The sequence below is a fragment of the Uloborus diversus genome, chromosome 4, assembly GCF_026930045.1.
Source record: "Uloborus diversus isolate 005 chromosome 4, Udiv.v.3.1, whole genome shotgun sequence".
NCBI lineage: Eukaryota > Metazoa > Arthropoda > Arachnida > Araneae > Uloboridae > Uloborus > Uloborus diversus.
In genome coordinates this window covers 18167827-18191180 of record NC_072734.1, presented here as the reverse complement: position 1 = coordinate 18191180, position 23354 = coordinate 18167827, and the positions used below count along the sequence as shown (strand labels likewise).

At 35.7% G+C, this 23354-nt stretch overlaps 1 protein-coding gene across 1 annotated transcript in view; it reads left to right on the top strand.

Moving 5' to 3' along the window:
* The window catches only part of LOC129221654 (b(0,+)-type amino acid transporter 1-like), a 151733-nt gene that overhangs the window by 81419 nt on the left and 46960 nt on the right, over positions 1 to 23354 (top strand). Inside the window, exon 3 of the mRNA XM_054856182.1 lies at positions 14713 to 14898. Coding sequence (XP_054712157.1) covers positions 14713 to 14898 — 186 coding nt within the window. The remainder of the gene's footprint in view (positions 1 to 14712; positions 14899 to 23354) is intronic.

Below are 23354 nucleotides of genomic sequence, written 5' to 3'. Positions count from 1 at the left end.
GGTTTATGAGCAGCAAAAGGGTTGCCATAGCTCGGTCTACTCTTATTATTATATAGCATAGACTAATAATAAGAGTAGACCGAGCTATGGCAACCCTTTTGCTGCTCATAAACCAAACCATGTGACTGGTGGATATCCTAGCAACAGCGGGCGTTAATCGTAGCAGACGATCAACGCCAACGCGAAATAAAATAAATAGAATTTATGGAACACGGAAGAATGATCTTTTATGGAGTCCGATTTGTAAATTTGTTATTCTAAGTTGTAAATATTTTGTTAATATAGTGAGTTTTTCGTTTAGATAGTATTGTGCATTTTCTTCAGTCAATTTCAAGAACTCTCTAAGCAATAAAAGATGCAAGCGACCAAGAAGAATCAGCAAACGGTAAGATTTTTACCTACAGTTTCAATTTAAGATACCGATTAGTACATTTTTGCGTTAACGCAAAACGTTTTCGCCATTTCGTTCACGCCAACGCTGACAGCTCCAAATGAAATAAAAGTTACCGAAAACTGATCAAAAACTATTACTAATGTCAAAATAATGCATAACTAAAAGAAAAACAGTTCAATCTCTGCACCTGGAAGTTTTTTTAATGAAAACACAGTCTTAAAATACATGACGAGTGCCAAACTATAGATAATGCTGCCATCTAGCAACCATGCTGCTAAAGTCTTCGCCAAGCCCTTCCACTAGTCACATGATACATCTATGAACCAGTTTTCTTCATCAGCAAGAATGAGAAAGCTCGGTCTACTCTTATTATTAGTCTATGTTATATAGTCTATGAAATTTTCCCTTTTGATTATTATTTGGCGATTTATCTTCTTTCTTCTTCTTTTTTTTTTTTTTTTTTTTTTTTTAGGATTTTAGTCGTATTTATGGAGGGTTGCGTTTAGATTATTCGGGAATTTTTGATTTGACGTTTTCTTCATTCGACAATGATTGTTCTAATGGGAAATTTTACAGATTTTTCTGTTCTCCAATTGAAGCCTCGTTTTTGAACACGCGTCACTTGACATTACTTTTTTTAGAGGTAGACCGTGCAAAGCCGGCAATGCAGCTAATGAATGAATAAATAAGTGAATTTTTAAAGGAAGGGATGTTAATGAATTAATTTATACATAAGTACGTAAGTGTTTTAATAAATGATTGAGTAAACGAAATAAGCTGTTTTACTTTGCCCCTTCCACTTTGCCCCGCTCGTACTCGACTACTTGAGCAAAATATTTAAAATACAAATAAGCTTAATATTAATTAAATAAATATTGCACTGCCTATTAGCAAGTCTCAATTAATACTCAAAATGATATCAACAAGAACTTTATCACTTTATAATACGAAAATTAATTTTTTACTTTCAACAATTATTACAATAAGAGGATCAATTTTTGAAAATTGCCTGTATTATCATATGCTTTTCGGCTGTTTTTTTCCTAGCTGTAATAGACTATATGTGCAACTACAGTGGCTAAATATTACCAGATAGGTGGCGCTACACGCAGAGTAAATATTTCACATTCTCACTTTGCCCCGCTATTTCACTTCACCCCACATTCCCCTACATTTTAGAAATGTTACTTGCTTTATTAATTTTAAAATTAAGTCATTAAAAATTAAAAAGACATCATGCTTAACTTTCAATTAAATACTTTTACCTGCGCACTTAAAAATATTGAAATTTTTATTTCCCATTTTGAGAAGATTGATGTATGAGTATAAAAAAAATAAAAGTTGTCTCTGACAGTTAGTTGAGACAATTTTAATAAAACAAAATGACGTACATATGGAACGTAGAACTTGTCAAAAGTGGTTCAGTCCAGACTACATTAGCTCGAACAAATAGCAGATGACAAGCATTCTCAGTATACGGCGAAATTACATCCCAATTAATTTTTTTCTTCCAACTTTTCTAAGATGTTCCTTCTGAGAATGACAGGGGGTAGGAACAAGATGACATATGAGTGATTGACATGTCATCGTTTGCTAAGTGGAGGACAAAACTGATTTCACAACGAGGCGTGAAATTCGATTCGCAAGTTAAAAATTGTTTTATGAGTCTGCTAATTAATGGATCAGAAGAATTGGAAATAGGATGCGATATAATGGGGTTGTTTCCTCTAGTCAAAAGTAGTACTTTTCGTCACTGAAATACATAGAATAAGCAAAAAAATAATAATAATAATAATAACATGGACTCAGATAATACTTTCATTTTCCCAACAGTCATTTTTAATTAATTTTTTAAAATGTCTTATTCTTCAAACAAGGCGTGGTCTTTATTGACGTCACAAATGCCACGGAAATATAAGTTCGTTGCTTGAGGCACCTGGGGCCCTGCCCCTTATCCTCTGGTGTGGTATGTTGATAGTTCCCCGGTTGGGGCCATGGCTTTATTTTGGCGCAGAAGATGGTTGCGTGGATGTACGAGAGATGTGGCTTCCTCTAACGGGAGTACCATAATGGTTAGCCGAAGGCTCTTCAAAGTAAATTTCAACTAAAGTTCTTTATTTAAATAAGTTTAAGTATTATTTTTTTTTTCGCTTCCTACATATTTTTTTAAAGTTTTATACTTTTTTTTCCCCGTGGGGGATTTCTAGGCTATTTGAATGAATAAAAATAAAATAAAATTAAGACAATGATAAAATGTTGATAAGAAATTTAAAAAGAAAATAGTGAAATGAAAATATATAGGAGCATGCTCCCAGCCAGAGTGTAGCACAATAACTAGAGTCGAAAAGAGGTATGAACCCGATAAGGGATTCACTCACCCCGTTTCGAAATTGAAACTAAGCTAGCAGAGCGCGAGGCCTGCGAGAATTTGCCGGATCCAATGGATCGTAATTTGGAAGGTTGTTAAGTAGTGGATTGCCAACACGGGGGATGTTGTAGTGAAATCTCTTGGCGAGCTTTTTGCAAAAGTTGTGGAGTGTCGGGATGCCAACCTCTTTCACCAGCTTGTCCGTACGGACGTACCAGGGAGGGTCGCACGCCGCTCGAACCATCACTCTCTGCAAGTTCTCAACTCTGTTAAAGTTAGAGATTGCAGAAGTCGCCCATATGGGCGCTCCATAGGTAATAATGGGTCTTAGGCAGGACTTATAAATGAGCAGTTTATTATCCGTTGATAAAACGCTTTTTTTGTGCAGGAGACAATTTAGTGGTTTTTTGGAAGTGAGGTACTTCTTGCGTACCTCTTCAATGTGAGGTCGCCAGGTTAAATTACGGTCGAACGTTATGCCTAAATATTTCGCCCGCTGAGACCAATCAATCGGGTCGGTATAAAGATGCAGTTTAATAGGAGGGAGCTCTGAATGGCATTTCATCATTTGTCATGTCATCGGCAGAAGCGTGAAACAGCACCGATGTAACTTTTTTTTTAAATATTAAACTTAAAGAAATTATTTAAAAAATGGTCAGATCCTATGTTTTTAAACATGCTCTTTCAGAAAAAATACTTTTAAAATTCTGGAAACAACCCCATTGACATTCTTTTAGAAATATGTCTTCCAAATTGAGAAGAAAAACTGGGAGGCAGATAAAAAGAAATGCTGAGGAATACTTGTTTTCATTAAAAGACCCGTCTTTAAAAACACGGAAGTATCCTAGAAATCTCTTTTTCATTTCTAATTAAAAGTTAGCAGGGAAAAAAATGCATACAAAACTGAAATTTTAAAGCACTCCTACGTATTAGATGTTCTACAAAAAGAATTTACTGAAACATAAATAAGAATAAATAAACTGAAGCTGTTTTTAGCAATTTGCGCAAGAGTAATAAGAAGTTAAACTAATAAAAGTCACGATTTCATAATTTTTACTCGTTTTATGTACATCATTTAAAATCTAGTGGATTTAATAAAATTTTAATGAGGTACTAACGACTGTTATCGCATCTTCTTCCGAATATGTTACGATGAAGGAATATTCTTCTTCTAATTGCTTCACATCAGTGGCGCCGAGCTTTGAAAACCAGTGGGGGCGCTCAAACACGGAGTCCAAGATAAAGGTGAAAAGGGAGAAGTGTAAGAAAGAGAAATTTTTCATTATTTGACCTTTGCGAAAATTTACTTAAATTTTTATAAGAAATTACTTGTTGGAAATTGTCAGCTTTTATTCCAGATTTACGTCACAGGTTAATTCTACAGGTACGTTTTTCATGATTTTTTTTTTTTTTCAATACAGAATGAGTACAAACAAACATTCAATATAAACATTAAATTAACGATATTTGAATCCAGAAAATATTGAAAAAAAAAACAGTTCTACGAATATTCGACCGTATGATTCGGTCGGAAAACGGACAGTCTGTTGTATTTATAACTAGTGGTACCCGCACGGCTTTGCCCATAATAGAAAAATTAAAAGATCTTTTGGTTCGCCTGTATATTTATAAATAATGTATGGTGAATTTTCTCGCCAATTGGCTTGTACCCTTGTTACGGTTCCACGTTATGATAGTTTTGTATCTCGCCAATTGGCTTGTGCCCATGTTACGGTTCCACGTTATGATAATTTCGTAATTTACTCGTCCATCTTATGATAGTTTTGCTCTTAAAGTTGGAATAGAAAAAGAACCACATCGAATTTTTGAAAACTCGCTTCAAGGTGCACACCCCCATGTTACAAACTAACTTTGTGCTAAATTTCATGAAAATCGGCAAAACGGTCTAGGCGCTATGCGCGTCACAGAGATCCTGACATCCAGACATCCTCCGGACATCCAGACAGAGAGACTTTCAACTTTATTATTAGTAAAGAAGAAGAATGGTGAATTTTCTCGCCAATTGGCTTGTACCCATGTTACGGTTCCACGTTATGATAATTTCGTATCTCGCCAATTGGCTTGCGCCCATGTTACGGTTCCACATTATGATAATTTCGTAATTTACTCGTCCATCTTATGATAGTTTTGTTCTTAACATTGGAATAGAAAAAGAACCACATCGAATTTTCAAAAAATCGCTTCGCTGTGACGCTATGCGCGTGACAGAGATCCTGACAGACAGAGAGACTTTCAGCTTTATTATTAGAAAAGACTTTATTTTAAAACGGTAAATTTAATGTTATACGGAATTCTTATGACAAATCCTTACTGTAGCTATCAATAATAAAATTTTTAGCCAGTTTTATTTGCATTTATAACACAAAATATACTGAAAAATGTCCCGTTCCACCGAATGGAATGGCCCAGTACTAATTCAACAATGTGGCGTACTTATGAGCGTCAGTCGACACCACTGCAGCTCAACTATGAATAATAAAGTAGTTTCGAGAAACGGTACTAATGTAGTTTCGTTACAATTCTTTGTTTTTATGCTGAAACAGAAGTAAAGTCTGCTTATTTAAGAATGTGTTTTGCTTATTACCCATAACATCCGATTTATCCAGCTTTTCGTTTATCCGGATTGCCTTTGGCTGCAGTTAGTCCGGATAGACGAGGCTGTACTGTATCATACAGCAGTTATACAAAGAAACTTTAATGAACTTCTGAAATATACACCGTCTTTACATAAAGAAAGTTGAATTAATTTCTGAAAGAAAACAATGACTTTAGCTCATTTAAAAAAAATCTTTTAATTCTTCAGTCATTTTATGTGATTATTTATTTTACGAGACGTATTGTTCCTTAGTAATTGTCAAGCAGTTTATTAAGGGGTCTAAGGACCTTTAACCTTCAAAATTTTCGACTGTCTGGAAAAAAATATATGTTATGCATATTTTAATTCTGAACAATTTGATACCTTATTTATTTCTATACACAAAAAACTTTTCAAGTTATCGTAAAAATGCTTAACCTCTCCCCGTAGAGATTTATGTTAACAGCAGTTCTTTAAGCGTCTTTTTCTCAGGTGCCGGTTTCTTCGGTTTTCTCGTTTTGCGCGCATGATATCTCAGAAAGTTTCTTATATATTTCCGTAAAACTTTTAATGTATGTTTATCTGGTTTATATTTATAACCTGAACCTATGTTTAGTTATTTTTTTAAAAATTATTTATTTATTTTTTTGAAATTTTACAAGTTAATATCGAAAATTTCCAAAATTTTGGGCAAAAATATTTTTTTTTTAATATTAACTTTCATTTTTACTTTCTTCTATATCTAATACATAGAAGAAAGTATTGGATTCGTGCAAATTTTCGAATTTCGAATTTTGACGGATTCGAACGTTTTGAGGTGTGCTGAGTCCATTTCGACTATTTTTGGAAAATGTCTGTCTGTCTGTGTGTGTGTATGTATGTGTGTGTGTATGTATGTGTGTATGTGTGTGTGTCACGTCTGTGTGTGACCAGTTTTTTGTGGCCGCTCTACAGCAAAAACTACCGCATGAAATCGAACGAAATTTGGTACACATATGTGCCCCTATGTGAACTTGTGCCCATTGGTTTTTGGCGCGAATTCCTCCAAGGGGGGTTGAGCAATGGGACGTTTTTTGAGTTACGCGTGCTTGCTATTCCTCAGGAACTAACTGGCGGAATCAGACAAAATTTGGTCCATAAGTTGCCATTAACAGGAACAGGTGCTGATTCAATTTTGGTGTCAATAACTCAAACGGGGGTTGAGCTATAGAACGTTTTTTGTCGTCAATTGTGACTGCTGTATCTCAAGAAATAATGAACAGAATGAAAGAAAAATTTATCGGCAAGTAGTCCTTAGTGGGTATAAGAGCTGATTTTATTTTGGTGTCAACAGCTAAAAGGGGGGTAGCGCAATCGCCCGTTCTTTTTTTCCATTGTGAGTGCCCTATCTCAAGAAGTAATGCTACGTTCTGGTTGAAATTTGGAATATATGTGAATCCATATGTAAACAGGCTTTGGTTCAATTTTGACGCCAATCGCTCCAAGAGGTGTTGATTTTTTTTTTGAATAAAAATAGCTTTATTAATGCAACAATAAGAAAGATAAATCGTAATAGATTGTCGTCTGCGTATTTCTCGTGATTTTAATTGAATGGAAATGATCGGAAATATTATCTCAATGATTTAAAATTTTTAACTGTTGCCATCTTATGTTTGTTAACAAATAAAATATTTGTAATTAATTCAAGCAAGGCTTTTAAAATAACTTTCAATTTTCGCTCTTTGCTTTGCTTTTGCAATAATTCAGACATTGGGATGGTAGTCAAGTTTTTGCATGTGTAATTTTGTTTTTGTTGGGAATATTGCTTCCTCGTCAATCATTGGGTAGGGATCAGAAAAAAAAAAGAAAAATATAGAAGAAAGTTTCGTGATGGCCACAACATACTAGTTAGTTAAAATTTAGGTTCAGATCATAAAAATAAACTAGACAAACATGCATGAAAAGTTTTACGGAAATATATAAGAAACTTTCTGAGATATCATGCGCGCAAAACGAGAAAACCGAAGAAACCGGCACCTGAGAAAAAATGGCCTAAACAGCTGTTGTTAACATAAATCTCTATGGGGAAAATTTACGCATTTTTACGATAACTTTTGGGCTTTTAAAGTGTTTTTGGCGTATGGTAATAAATAAGGTATCGAATTGTTCAGAATTAATATATGCATAACATATATTTTTTTCCAGAAAATCGAAAATTTTGAAGGTTAAAGATCCTTAGACCCCAACTTCATCGGAGAGCGTTAGGATTTTTACTGTTCTACTATACTTCGTTCAACAACCGATGATGAAACAGGTGATAAACGGGTGCAATAACTTTACAATAATTTTGGCCGACAGTGTGATGAGTGACGCTGGTCTCATACGCTCAAAGGTTCAAATTAGATCCTGAACCCAGTCGGTGGATTGTCAAGATGCAGAAAATCGACAGCGTCAGTGTCGCAAGATTATACGGCATGTAAAAAATCCCTCAAGTACTAGTTTGGCTTCGAGTATTCTTGACAAAATTCCTAAACCCGCATCGAAGAGAGACCAAGTGTCTCTATCTAGTGGGTAAACTGGACGTTAAAAAAATTCTCGTGGTAGTGGCATCTGCTGATAATGGAGCTACATGAAAGAATGGATGCTATATCGGGGATTGCACTAGGTCTGCAAAAAAGTTGTGCTTCCCACGCAAGCCCCATTAGAAAGAAGAAGAAGACTTTACAGTAGCATCGCAAAACTCAGAAAAAAATCAAAGAACATATTTGTACGCCGTTTACTAGGACACTAAAATAGTTCCTTTGTGATGATGATACAATTGATGAACATAACTTCATTAAATTTACAAGTAATTTCAGAGATTTGTTTCGGAGTTACATGGAACCCCTTTATCAGCATTAAAGGATTTATGAATGGAAGCGTTGCTTTTGTCGGACCTCACAAACAAGTGTCTATAGTCATTTGTAAATTTTGTGCTTGAACAACATTCTTTCATTTGTATTAGATTTCTTGCTGACATTTTTTCATCAATCTACCATCTTAAAATTAAATGGACGAAATAAAGAGAAATAAAGGAAAAGAGGCAAGATTTAACATTCTCAACGTTGCCCCGAATTGATTTTTTGTACTTTCTTTTCAATTAGAAAAAGAACCAAAGTTAGGGAGATATCAAGAGAACGCGTCTGGAGGAAACTTGCAAGCTGAATGCTAATTACTTCTACGGAAAAACTGAGGCTTTTGCCAAATGGCTCTCATTTTATTCGTGACTTTTATTTCAGAGTTTCATTCATCAAGAGAAGACACGATGAAATCTTGGAAAGTGGTAAATTGCTCTTAAGAAGTACTTGTTTTGGTATCCAGTATTTATTTTTAGTTAGGATTATATTAGACGTAATGACGTCGTAATTTGTAATTTCTATTCGCAACTCCAGAGCTCGAATACACGCTATCTTGCGGTGATTAACAATACTAAAGAAAAAGGTAAAACATTCCATTCCACGTGTTTTCTTTGGGGTAAATTACAGGCTTCAGATAGTTTGTGATGTAATGTCATTTTAGAAGAATAGAAAAGAAAGCTTTAAAGCATGCTTAAAAACGTAGGATCTGACATTTTTTTAAATAATTTGTTCAAGTTCAATATTTTTAAAAAAATATTTAAATTGACGCGCTTTCAATGTTTAACGCTTCTGCCGATGACATCACAAATGATGAAATACCATTCAGTGTTGCCATTCACGGTCCAAAATATTTCATTCGCATCTTTACTCACGTGTATTGGCAGCGATATGGTTGGTAGCAAGCGCAGAGCGCAATTGTAATTCGCTTCTTGATTATCATAATGGGGCCGTGGTAGCCCGATCGGTAGAGTGTCGGATTCGGGGCCGGAGGATCCTGAGTTCGAACCTCGATGGTCGAAGACCCACCGTCGTCATTAAAGGGGACTGGGCGACGTTAAATATGCTCGTGGTCTCAATGTCCTCCAAGTGAAACGATACCTCTGGGGGCGCTAGCACCAGGTAACTATTAGCTCCTGGACTAGTTCTAAATTCTCATTAACTGTTCGATCCGGTGATGGTGCTGCCATCTATCGGTATATAAAATAATGGAGGCAAGGCACTTAGTATGCAGTCCTCGACATAAATACAGTTGTAGTCAGTTGTGACTCTGAATAGGAATAGGAATAGGATTATCATAACGTGGAAATGCGGTAGAAAGATGCGCCATGGTGCATCATTTGTGACGTCATAAAGACCACAACTTGTTTGAAGAATCGGACATTTCAAAAATTAATTAAAAAATAACTATTGGGAAAATGAAAGTATTTTCTGTGTCCATGTTATTATTATTATTATTATTATTTTTGCTTATTATATCAATTTCAGTGACAAAAAGTACTACTTTTGACCGAAGGAAACAACACGATTGAGAGTAAAATGATCTTAGGCATATTTACAATAGATTATTAGTGTATATTTATATTTCTGGGGGTGCACTGCCCCCATTGTTTTCACTTTAGCAAGAAGTGATAAGTAATGGAGCCGGTCCATCTCCAGAGATATAAATACTATATACATTAATGCTACTTTATAAGCATACACAAGTTCATTTCTAATCATATTTATTTCTGGGAATGTAAATTGAATAATATACAGGAATGATTCCTTATTAAAGAACTTCGATGCGACTCTGACTATGCAAAATGGGATACATACAAGAATTTTTAAAAAATTTACAATGTAAATTTTTTTTCGGGCATGAGGCTCATAGGAGGGAATTCTGTACTCTGGTTTTATGCCGAAAAATAAGTGAAAAATTGTAAGACAAACCCCTGGGGGGGGGGGGGGGAGATCGGTTTTGATGAATAACCCCCATGAATCTCCCAACTTGGTCTAAATATTGATGCTTTTGAACTTTGCACCTCTCTATCCGCTCAGAAAAGTGTTAATGGCTAATATAATGCTTCGTTCCCCTCTAAATAAAAATAATGGCTATGAAACTGCTAAAAACTGAAAAAAAATGAGGGAGGGGGGGCGCCATTTCCAAAAAGTGGGACGTGATGGGGGAAAACAGTGGTAATACTTACATTCAGGTGGAACATTTTATATAAAAATCACCAAGAATTACCTCAAAAAGCATTTTGAAGCTTTGTTTTGAGCAATCACGATTGCTTATTGCTTTCATTTGACTGTTTTGATGTGCTATCATTTTATTTTCCCACCAACACCCTCTGCAGCATCACCGTCGACCGGCTCCTCACGATGCTGCTCCTCTAGCGAAAACCGTCTCGAGGTTGCGTCAATATCCTACACTTACACGCATACATACACGCACGTACAAACGAACACATACACACACATACATACACCTACACACGAATACATATGCCCCCCCCCCCCCACATACGCCTACATACACACACACTCGTGATTGCAAAAAACATAATTTGAATTCAAGATGTAAAAATTCAAAATATTATTATTATTTTTTTTTTGCCACTATATGTTATTGAAACGCACTTAAATATTGCACAACAGCAAAAAATTTACTTTCCCTACTTTCATAATAAACGTCTCATTTGAATTTTATCCTATTCCTATCAATAAATTCTTCATTCCCTCTTGAGAAAAATTTCAGGTAGTTTTTATTTTTTTTAGGGTTATAAATTCTGTTTAAAATGCAACATGTAATGTTGAACTTCGTTTACAGTTGGTTTTTATAAACAACAATCTATGTTACTCTCAAAATATAGTAGCAGTTCATTATCAGACCTCCACTTTTTTCTCCTTCTCTCTCGTTAATCTTGTCATCGTCCATCACTGAGCGGTGATCTTAGACTTTCCAGTGGCTCTCAAAGCAGACGATTTCAAGACAGAATACTTTGAGAACTTCTTTTCAATTAAAAAAAAAGAAACACGAAAGCGCCAGCTTATAAATAGCTGCATTTCTACGCCGGAACTACAATGTTATTTTAATGTTGAGAGAATCTAGAAATGGAAGTTGCATTAATTTGATCAAGTAGAGAATTTATTTTCTGCTTTTAGAACAAGCATGTTTTTGTTAGGTGTTTCCCGGATTTCCTATTGTGTTCGGGACATAAAATATTCTTAAATCGCAAAAGGATCATTTAAAATTAATGACGAAACTAAGTATTCGTTTGGTGAAAGTGAATGCCAGGAAATGGAAAGATTCTACACATTCTGATTTGAGAGGGTTAAAGTTTGGTACCATTTAGTTCAGTTTCCTTGTAGAAGTTTATAAAATAATGGACAAATCCTCAATCTTTCTTTCGCTTCTTCTTCCTTTTTTTTTTTTTTTGATGTACACGTTTACTTTATTAACTTGAATATTGAACTCATTTCAATTAAAATCATGCTTGTTTTACCAATTTTAATCAAATTTATTTAGGCTAAGGCTGTTATTTTTTTTATGCGGAATGAAACTGAAACTAAACGATTTCTTCGTTATCATTATATTTTTCAAAAGTTCAGCTGCTTTTTTTTTTTTTAAATATCATAGCGAAGTGGCAACATATTTTTCTTTTTCTAATCTCATTCTTTTTCTATCGTTTGATTATTTAGTGTCAACAATGTTTGCTGAGCTGAAAAACTTTGATTATTTTAAGCGTGGGTTTTAATTTCAGCATTTTAAATTGAAAAAATTCATTCCTTCGTTTGTAAAGTAAAAGGAAGAAAATTAAAATCAGCTGAAACTTACGAAGAAGTTTAGCCTAAACTATAATAAAGACCAAAACTATATAAGTGCAGGCTTTACAAAATATATGAAAAAGAATGATAGTGTATTTCTATTGATAAAGTAAATTTTCTTTATGGAAATAAGTTGTTTCTGTTCAAAAATGTGACAACACTACCTTCTAACAACCGTAGGAAACAGATGAGATCAGTGGCAGTTGTTTATAGTAGAAACCTTCAATATCCAAATTGTACACAGGGTGATTCAAGAAGTATGATGGGGTTTCATAAAACTACCGATTTAGGAATATTGGATCAACAGCTATCTGGTGGAGCTTGAATGAAAGAGGGAGTTATAAAGTTTCAATTGTCTACCGTCGGATGGTTTCTGCGTGTTATCGTGTTTGCTCCACTTGCTATTTATTATTCAGCTTGTCAAAAGGACGGTCAAGGGTAAGATGACTTACCCCTTTAATGATTGTTCCCCCCCCCCCCTAGGCTATTAGACCTAACGACAAGTGATTTTTTCTTGTGGGGAAATGAAAAGGACAATATGCCCTCTTACCTGCTGATCTTGACTGAAACATTGGACAACTGCAGCAGTTGCTTCTGTGACTGCAGACATGTTACAATGTGTCCACAGTCTATACGTATGGCAGGCTTTTGAGTACAGGTGTGATACTCTTCAGGAGTCAGGAGGATGGGGCATAGAACATTCGTACAATTATATTTAACTACAGTACGAACTCGTTTATCAGGACTAACTGGGACCAAAGGCAATCCGGATGAATGAAAATCCGGATAATCCGAACAGTAAGTAAAATAAATTCTTAAATAAGCAGACATACATTTTATTACAGCAGAAAACAATGCTCTATAGGGAAAATACATGGGATCGTTTCTCGGAAACTCTTTAACACTTATAGTTCAGTTACAGTGGTGTCGGACTGACGCACCAACTGCACCATGTTGTTACGTTACTATAATATATTCCACAACCCATGCATTAGCTCTGCACTTAATCAAAATAAAAAGCGAATATTTGGTGTTGTCATAGTTTCGTTCTTGCTATAATAATTTAAAATTATTATTTGAGTGAATATATTTTGTTCAATTCTGCAAATTTGATTCGGATAAACAGGGGCCGGATAAATAAAGTTCGACTGTATGTAATAAAAATTTCGTTTTTGAATCACCGTTTTTGAATCACCCTGTATTTTTAACAAAAGGGACTCTTCAACATTTGATTGAGTTTCCTCTATTCAAAATGTAACAATTGCACGTATGTCACATTTTTATCTGCTACCAGATATATCTGTCACTCTGTCTTGGAGCTGTTCTTTTCTTCGCTGCTATAGAACTGGTTGGCATCGTTTGTTGTTTCCGTTTTTGCAAAGCGATGCCAATGCACTAATCTCCATTTTAGATCTAGAAAACTAATTTTTAATTCTCTATTTTAGTTGCACTGCTCCAAGTTTACGAATCCAGCTGAACTAGAACATTTTTTATTTAGCTAATATTTTGAACTTGTAATCGCGAGAATCAAGTCCATTTTTTAATAAGAAACTGCCTAATATAAAAACAACAAATTTCAATCAAAACTCAAAATAACAGAATACTTTTCACTCTTTGTTAGTCTAATCTAACAAAATATAAGTGCTAAGTAGGTATTCAAATGAACGTGCCGCCTTTCTTAAACTTTAAAGTGTACATAACATTTCATTTGTACTTGATTGAAAATAATCTTAGACAGAATAACTTGAAAGCGCAGTAGTGATAATGGTTTATATTGAGACAAAAAATTGGGATATTAAAATTCAAGGGAGGAAATATTTTTATAAGAAACAATATCAATACTTTGTCGCGTAACTTTTTGTTAGAACCGATGCTTTAAGATTTTCAGACGTGGATTCCAATAGCTGTTTACATTCATCTGGTGGAATCCACGATACTTAACACTCCAAACTAACCCGTGCCTAACACTATACGTGGTTTGATCGTTTGGATGGAGCCTGAAAAAAAGCTTTGTTTTTGGACTCAGACCAAAAGCCGAGCAATTTCTGATCCAGCAGCCCCAGAGGTATTCATTTGGAATTTGAAATCGGAGTGACCATGGACATTTTTTACGTGCCCCAGTCACCATTAACTATCACGGAGGATCATCGAGCAGCTGGCATCGAATCCGGGACCCTCCGGTTATGAGTCCGACGCTTACGATCTGCGCTACTCTCTGATACTGTTTCCACACCCTCTTCAATGCGGCAATGAAATCAATTTCGTTGGCGGGAACTAAGCCCTCGGGGGGTCAAGTTACCGAAGTTCCACTGCATTTATATCTAAGCAGTGATGCTTCTATATAAACGCAGTGGAACTTCCGGTAACTTGATTCCCCCCCCCCCAAGGGCCTAGTCTGCCATCAATTTGTCTGAGGGTATACTCTCAGTAATCTATTAAGCACAATTTGTGTATGTGATCATATACATAGTATGTCATAATATGAAAATTTATGAAGCTTGAGGGTATACGCTATATGTCTAAAAAATGTTTGAGAGTATACGGCGTACATGGAGTATACCCTATGGGAATACCACTGTATATAAGTGTGTGTGTGTGTGCATGTGAACAAGAGTCTGTAAAGAATAACTGCTATTTCCTTATTCTCCATGTTTTTCGTCTTTTCTTGCAGTGAGCGATGTAAACGGTGGGCCGAAGAGGGGGTTCCCCACGTGCCAGTCTACGGGCAGCGCGCTGTCTGAGCTGCCCCTCAAGATGGCGGAGGACAGCCACGAGGACACCCCGGAGGAAGGGATCGCGCTCAAGAGGAGGGTCGGACTGCTCTCGGGGGTCGCACTCATCGTGGGAACCATGATCGGTGAGTTGCACTCCACACTGCATAATGTCTGTATTTTTAGCAGCTCCACTCACTTTGTGTTGGTGTTATTGCAGCAATTAGTCCAAAACTGCAAAGAAACTCTTTTAAATAGGGCATAGTTGCTCAAAATTAAGAAGTGATAATTATAAAAGGAATTTGAAATGAACTATTGCCTCGGTTCAATGTGGTCTAGAGTAAGAGTCTATAAGCGTCAGATCTACGTCATAGTATAAAGGCCCAAGATTTTTCTGCGTAAGCACATCAAAGTAGGTAAGAAAGTTTCACTATTATTTAAGCTTAGTCGCGCTGACTTTGGCAGGAAACAGGCACTAAAAGTTGCCTCAAAAACTTCCATGCTAGGTGACCTTGTCGTCTCCTCTTGATCATTTCCGATTTGAACGAAACTTATAGAGGTGCAGACATGCCTTTGAAACTCACCTATACAAATTTTCAGCATCCAAGACCCAAATCCTGAGGATCTAGAAACGATTTAAAAAATGGGGGAGAGGCTACAAAATGGCAAATCAGCTTTGTGTAACAAAATGCCATGTCTAGCACGGTTAACCCATTAGAGGTCATTTTGGATTTTTGGATGGGTACCACCAGGTCACGTGACATGGAATGATGTCTAGTTTTGCAGCAATTTTACGCACCTTTGCTACCCGTTTCCTGCTAAAACCAGTGCGACTCTGCTTAAATAGTAGCGAACCTTTCTTACCTGCTGTGATGCCCGTGGGGAGAAAAATTTTGAGCCATAATACTATGACGTAGGTCTGACACTCATGGGCTCTTGGACTAGTCCTGTCACATGGGGTCACTTTGAACCGTGTGTGAAATAGGATGCAAATAATAATAATAACAATTATTATTATTATTATTAAAATAGGGTTTAAATTAGAACCAATAAAATAAAATCTCTCAAGTTTCAAAGCTTTTCATTTTATTATTTTGCATTTTACAATGTAGGAAGGGAGGTTGCTACCATTTAAAACCAGCGTTCAAGAGTAATTTATAAAAATTAACTTGTAAATTATTAAAATGAATTGTGTACATTCCTCTGCCATCGAATACTTTTAAGTATTCTGAGGCGGTTTGATAGTTTAGTATGAATATTAACATGTACTGAATTTGTTGAAAGTATTTCCCCTTGTCTTATAAAGAAATGAAAGATAAAACTATTCGAAGAACTTTACTTTTCACACAAAAGGTAATAGACAGCGGGAATAAATTTCGAAAATGTTATGGTGAAATGTAAAACAATGAACTTCGGATCGTTTTCTCATTGAAAAGAGAATCTAGAAAAATAAACTATAAAATAAAGTAGAGAAAACATTCATGGCTGCCTAGGTGTTTTGTTTAGTAGTCAACATGCGCTGTTTTACAGCCAAATGCCCGTGGCAAGTGATTATTTTCAGGTTTTTCAACAAATGACGTCTCTCAGAAAATTGGAAGATGTAAAAAAAAAAAAAGAAAAAAAGATGACGAGTAAAACACGTAATCTCAATTTTTCTTCAAAAATCTTGTAAATTTTCTTCTAATTATGATTTTAAAACCTTCTGGCAGTAGAATGAGGCAACGTAAATTTAAAAAATAAATAAAGTGATAAAATGAGAGCTAAAGCATAATATGCGGCTGTTTCGAAGCAGACTCTATTTTTGTTGGCTTTTTTGGCCAATAATTAGGAGTCTTAATAGGTCATAATCAGGGCTGCGGAGTCGGAAGGAAAATGACCGACTCCGACCCCGACTCCGACTCCAACTCCGACTCCAACTCCGGATTAAAAAATAATAATAATTGTATTTTTTCAACTCCTTCGCTCTCTTCAGGGGAAGGGGGAAAACCTCTAAACAGAGATTGAAATATTAATTCCTTTTTATGAAAATTTCGCATTTTGTTTTTTATTGTAAACCTAAGACGCGTACAACGTTAGAAATTCAATTTAAAGATCAAATTTTCCAATAGTTACGAGTTAAAAAGTGAGATGACTTAAAAATCCCTTTTAAAAAATTTGAAAAGGATTATCTGTAATTTGCCCCCCTTTAATGTTTAGCAAATAGATATTGATCAAATCGTGTGCTTTCAATTTTTTAAAGCTGTAACTTGAGAGAAAAAAAGCTTTTTTTCTAAATCCAAGTTCTTGAGAGGGGGTGGTTCGCCCCGGGTGACACCCATCTGGTAGATGACACCCAAAGTTGATTTCAGAGTTTATAAAAAATACAAATACTTTAATTCTGAAAATTTTTGCGAATATATTTTAAATTATATTTTATCAATAAAATTTCAACGAAAATAGGGAACATATACGTCAGGAGCTAATTTTACACAAAATGCGGCGGTATATAAATTTGTACGAATAGCGGTTACTATACCTATATTTCTTCTTCGCTAAATTTTTAATTTAAATTTTATTGGCTGCTTTGAATTAACCTTAATATGAAGATTTTAAGATTAACTGCAGTTATTGAGTGTTGTAATCAAGAAATCATTTACACTTATTTTGTTCCATACTTTTTAGTGAGAACCAAGCTTATAGAAATATTCTTAATACAGAAAAAAACATTAGATTATTTCATCGAATCTTTTGGATTCGTACTTTCGCGCCAGAACTTCTTTGAATTTGCCGTTTACCCTTAAACGCTTCAACCTTAGCTACTCGCCTCAATTTACTAATTTGTTACGTTTCTTTTACTATTTTATAATTGAGATCGAACAAAACACTATATTTCTATTTTTATTTGAAAGTGATTACTTGAAAATGTTAGGCAACAAAACCGTTTGCTGACAGTTGCTATTAGTTAAGTTAAAAAGCAAGCAAACTAGGGGAAAGCTACAGAAAGTTCGATAAGCACTCAAGCTAGCTGATTGCCATAATGGCAGTTATTTCCTTATTAGTATCTTTTTATACATGTAATCGAACCAATTGGTAGTCCGTTTTTAAAAAATGCAAGGAGAGTCAGGGAAAAGGAAAGAAAAAAAGAAACCCAGAGTCGGAGTCGGAGTCGGCATCTTTTCTAACGACTCCGACTCCAACTCCTTTACCCCAAAATCAGTCCGACTCCGACTCTTCGACTCCTACTCCGACTCCACAGCCCTGGTCATAATGCATTAAAGGAGAGGATCAAAGTAAATAACCAAAAGGCTGGAAAGTGAATATATAAAAGAGGACAAGAGAGTGATTCCAGTTTCCATCTTGAAGAATATTTGAATTGAATATTTATTTAAAAGTAATAAAATCATAAAATACGATTGGCAAAATTTGGCGACAAAGGGCAGGAACACGTCCATAACAACTAACTGAAAATCAGTAGAAGTTTCCAACAAACAATGTGAAAGAAAAACTAAAGACAACAGTATAATTAATAATTTAACACACTGTGACGTACTTTTCACTCCAGGGTCCCCCGTACCCACCACTGTTTGTGGCTTAACCAGTTGAATGGGACCCTGAAGACTGCTCTGATTTTTTGAACCAGATCAGAAACCGAGCAATACTTGGTCCAGCACCCCCAGAGGTATTGTTTCACTTGGAGGACTTAGTGACCACGAGCATATTTAACGTCCCCCAGTCACCATTAATGAAGACAGTGGATCTTCGACCAGCGAAGATCGAACCCGGGACCCTCCGGTCACAAGTTTGATACCTTAACGATCAGGTCACCACGGCCCACTCTGTGACGTACGGATGCGGACGCCAGAGAGGGTGCTATGCCCTTGGCGGGGTACCTTTGTTATGGTAACACAGCACTTTACCGCTGAGCTAAAATGGCATCAAGTCTCGGGAGCAAAGTTGGGTTGTGTGTTCTCTGAACGCACGCCACACCATCTTCTTGAGGACTTACGTTTATTATATCTCGCCTGTTCCTTTTCCTGCCTTTTGGGTTATTCTGAACCCATACTTTTATGTATTGATGGAAGAGTCTTGCTTCATTAGCTTCGAAACAGCTGTTTGCTGGGTTCCTTCTCTCATTTTACCACTTTTATTCGTACTTTCATCCACGTTACATCGCTTACCTCATAATTTAACACTAAGTTTTCTACTGTTTCTACAAGCTAAAAATCTGTTCTTCAAACACCTCCTCTTCAGTCGCAATTACGCTGACAATGCATAATTCTTTTCCAACCTCGAGCCAGAATTGTCTCAACCAAAAGACCTACGCCCCTTCTAGACGAATCTTCTGGTTGAAGATCCACTCCGGCTTGTCTGGCAGGCAACCAAGAAGGCGTTGACGCGCTCGAGTGCTTCTGTACTCCCCGGCGAAAGGATCTGCGCAAAACAATCCTCTTCGAGAAGAGGGGTGATACAATCGTTCTCTTCAAGAAAACGACGTGATATTCGATTTCAACCAAACAAAACCTTCTGTAAAGCAAGATCTTAACAAGTGACGCAGTTGCATTTAATAGACCAAAAAAAAAAATAAACAAGTTAGGAAGAAATAGTTTTTCGTTAGTTTAGTGTTTGCTGTTGCTGATGGAGGGTTTTTCGTTCGCTTGTGTTCACACTGGACGAAAAATCCCTGAATTTGTTTTTGATTGTAACTTCAGATGTAAAGTATTTTCGGTGGTGATTCAGTAGATCTTATTACGTGACGCAGTATCACTTAATAGATCACCAAGTTCAGAATCAGAACAAATAGTTTTCCGCTAGTTTAATGTTTTGTTCCGCTGACAATGGGGTCGTTTCCAAAATTTTAAAAGTATTTTTTTCTGAAAGAGCATGCTTAAAAAACATAGGATCTATTTTTTAAATAATTTGCTTAAGTTTACTATTTTTAAAAATTACTTAAATCAGTGAGCTGTTTTCATTTCTTGCCGATGACATCACAAATGATGAAATGCAATTCTGTGTTGTCATTCACAGAGCAAGATATTTAATTCGCTTCTTGATTATCATAACGTGGAAACGCGGTACAACGACGCTCCAAAGAGCATCTTTTGTGACGTCATCAAGACCACGCCTTGTTTGAAAAATCGGAAAGTTTAAAAAATTAATTAAAAAATAACTGTTGGGAAAAGGAAAGAATTTTCCGGATCCACATGTTATTTTTTTTTTTTTTTGCTCATTCTATAAATTTTAGTGACTAAAAGTACTACTTTTGACTGAAGGAAACAACCCCATTAGGTATTTCGCTTTTCTGTGCTTCTTACACTGAACAAAAAACCCATGAATTTAACCATTGGAAAAAAAAATTCATTTCTTCAAACATGGCCCTTAAAATTTTCATCCACAACACTTTTTCCCAATTTCGGCGATAAAATTATTTATCATAGATTACTAATAAGTTTAAAAAAGTTTATAATAAGAGCAACCTTTTTACTTCTTTTATTGAGTGTCAAGTGCTTTCTGCTCATATTAAATATTTAAAAACGGGATTTCATTTATTACTATTCATTTTCATGTTATTACAAATCTTATCTGATTTTCCAAGTCATGACTGACTTCTAAATATTTTTCAAAAATATTCTTTCAAGAAACGCAAATACTTTCTACAAATATTCATTACTTTTCTCGGCTGCACATAAATGCTATTGAAATATTGAAATATTCAAATAACTTCAACAGAAAAAATAAAATTTTAAAAGGTAACAAATAATGTGTTCCAGTGATTTAGACTGCTTTAATTAGAAGTACTCTCAAGGTCAAAGAGGATATTCCTATCAGATGACTCTCATAATCATGGAGGATAAGCTAATTAGAAAAGCTTTCAATACAAAAGAAAATAGGCTAATCAGAGACAATGACATCAAATCTGAGATTTGTGCCGTATTTAATGAAGATGAAGATTCAGATCCATTTAGTACAAAGTTTTCCTTTGAATTGTGTTCTGAAGTAGCCACTTATCAGGTGAGACGTTGCTTTGGCCAGGAATATTCTGGATGAACCCTGGCCTACAAGTTTGGGAAACTGTTTTATTCCTGACATGAATTATAAAAATTCTCAGATTAGCAGAATTCAGATTCTTTAATTTTATCAACTTAAATTAAACTATCTAAAAGTATCATTTGAAGATACTTTTGAAGAAGATTGAATGTTATGCAACCAAGTCAAAACTAGTATGTTGCGGCCATCACGAAACTTTCTTCTATATCTTTCTTATAATTCTGATCCCTCTCCATGCTTGACGAGGAAGTAATATTCCCAACAAAAACAAAATCACAGACGCCAAAACTTGACGACCTTCCCTATTCCCGATTTATTTTAAACTAGTGATACCCGCACGCGGCTTTGCCCGTAATAGAAAAATTAAAAAAAGTCTTTTGGTTCGCCTGCATATTTACAAATAATGTATGGTGAATCTTCTCGCCGATTGGCTTGTACCCATGTTACGGTTCCACGTTATGATAATTTCGTAATTTACTCGTCTATCTTATGATATTTTTGTTCTTAAAATTGGAATAGAAAAAGAACCACATCGAATTTTCGAAAAATCGCGCGTCACAGAGATCCAGACATCGTACAGACATCCTACAAACATCCCCCGGACAGAGAGACTTTCAGCTTTATTATTAGTAAAGAAGATAAAGATAAAGAAGAAGCAAAAAAAGCAAAGAATGGAAATTGAGTATAATTTAAAAAGCCTTGCTTAAAGTAATTAGACATTTATTTGTTAACAAACACAAGGTGGCAACAGTTAAAAATTTTTAACATTTTCGATGCACTTAAAATCACGAGAAATACGCAAACGACAGCCTGTTACGATTTATTTTTCTTATTGTTGCATTAATAAAGCTATTTTTATTCAAAAAAAAATAATAATAATAATAATAATAATAATGATAATAATTTGAATTTTGACCTCTTGAATTCAAATTATATTTTTCGCAATCATGAGTGTGTGTGTGTGTAGGCATGTGTATTTATGTGTGTGTGGGGGGTATGTGTATGTGTGTGTAGGCATATGTGTTTGTGTCTGTGTGCAGGCATGAGTGTGTGGGTAGGTATGTATGTGTAGGTGTCTGTATGTATGTGTAGGTGTCTGTATGTATGTGTAGGTGTCTGTATGTATGCGTGTGTGTGTATGTATGTGTTTGAGTGTATGTATGTGTGTGTATGTGTTCGTTTGTACGTGCGTGTATGTATGCGTGTAAGTGTAGGATATTGACGCAACCTGGAGACGGTTTTCGCTAGAGGAGCAGCATCGTGAGGAGCCGGTCGACGGTGATGATGCAGAGGGTGCCGGCGGGAAAATAAAATGATAGCACATCAAAACAGTCAAGTGAGAACAATAAGGAATCGTGATTGCTTAAAAAAAATCAACCCCCCCCCCCCCCCCCCATGGAACAATTGGAGCCAAAATTGAACCAACGCCGGTTTACATATAGATTCACATTTATTCCAAATTTCATCCAGAACGTATGTGGCCCTTATCCCACATGTTCTGCAGCTGGGTATGGTGCCACTGGCTTCAGAACTTCGAGAGGTCCTCTACAGCACAGATGCGTTGCAGCTAGCGGGCGCGGTCTTGAAGACACACGGAGCCATTTAATTGTCCATGGACACGACAAAAAAAAAAAAAAAAATCCAGAACGTAGCATTACTTCTTGAGATATCAACGCTGCCAAAAAATATTATCTGATCTTTATCTTCTTTACTAATAATAAAGCTGAAAGTCTCTGTGTCTGGATATCTCTCTGTCCGGATCTCTCCCTGTCTGTCAGAATCTCTGTCTGTCTGTCAGGCTCTCTGTGACGCGCATAGCGCCAAGACCGATCGGCCGATTTTCATGATATTTGGCACAAAGTTAGTTTGCAGCATGGGGGTGTGCACCTCGAAGCGATTTTTTGAAAATTCGATGTGATTATTTTTCTAATCCAATTTTAAGAACATTTTCCGAACAAAATTATTATAAGATGGACGAGTAAATTACGAAATTATCATTACGTGGAACCGTAACATGGGCACAAGCCAATTGACGAGAAAATCCATCATACATTATTTGTAAAGCTTTGTAAATATACAGGCGAACCAAAAGAAATTTTAATTTTCTATTACGTGCATAGCTGTGCCTTTACCACTAGTTATAAATAAAATTATTGAATTTTAAGTGATGTAACAATGAAATATTGCCGTCTCGCAAGCTATCGCGCGAGTTTCATTGTTGGCGACGCACGAAGCGTTACTCGATCATTCGCTGTTTTATATATAAGGATTCATAGCAACGTTTTAAAACATTTTTATATATATATATAGATTCCTGCAAAGCACCATTGAAACTTTGCAATTGTCGTATTGGTAACGGTAACACAAGATATGGGTTACTTCGGTCCGTTTTCGAGCCAACAGGGTTACCGTTACTTCATCGACCGAAGTTGTAGTACTACACAATTAAAGTTAACATAAAAAATTCACGTAAGTTCATCGTAAAGGATATTCCTGCTTATTGTACTAAAACTGTTGAAATATATTGCTCTCAACGGCAATGCGTCTTGTTTATTGTTCAGAGAAGTCTGATTGCAAA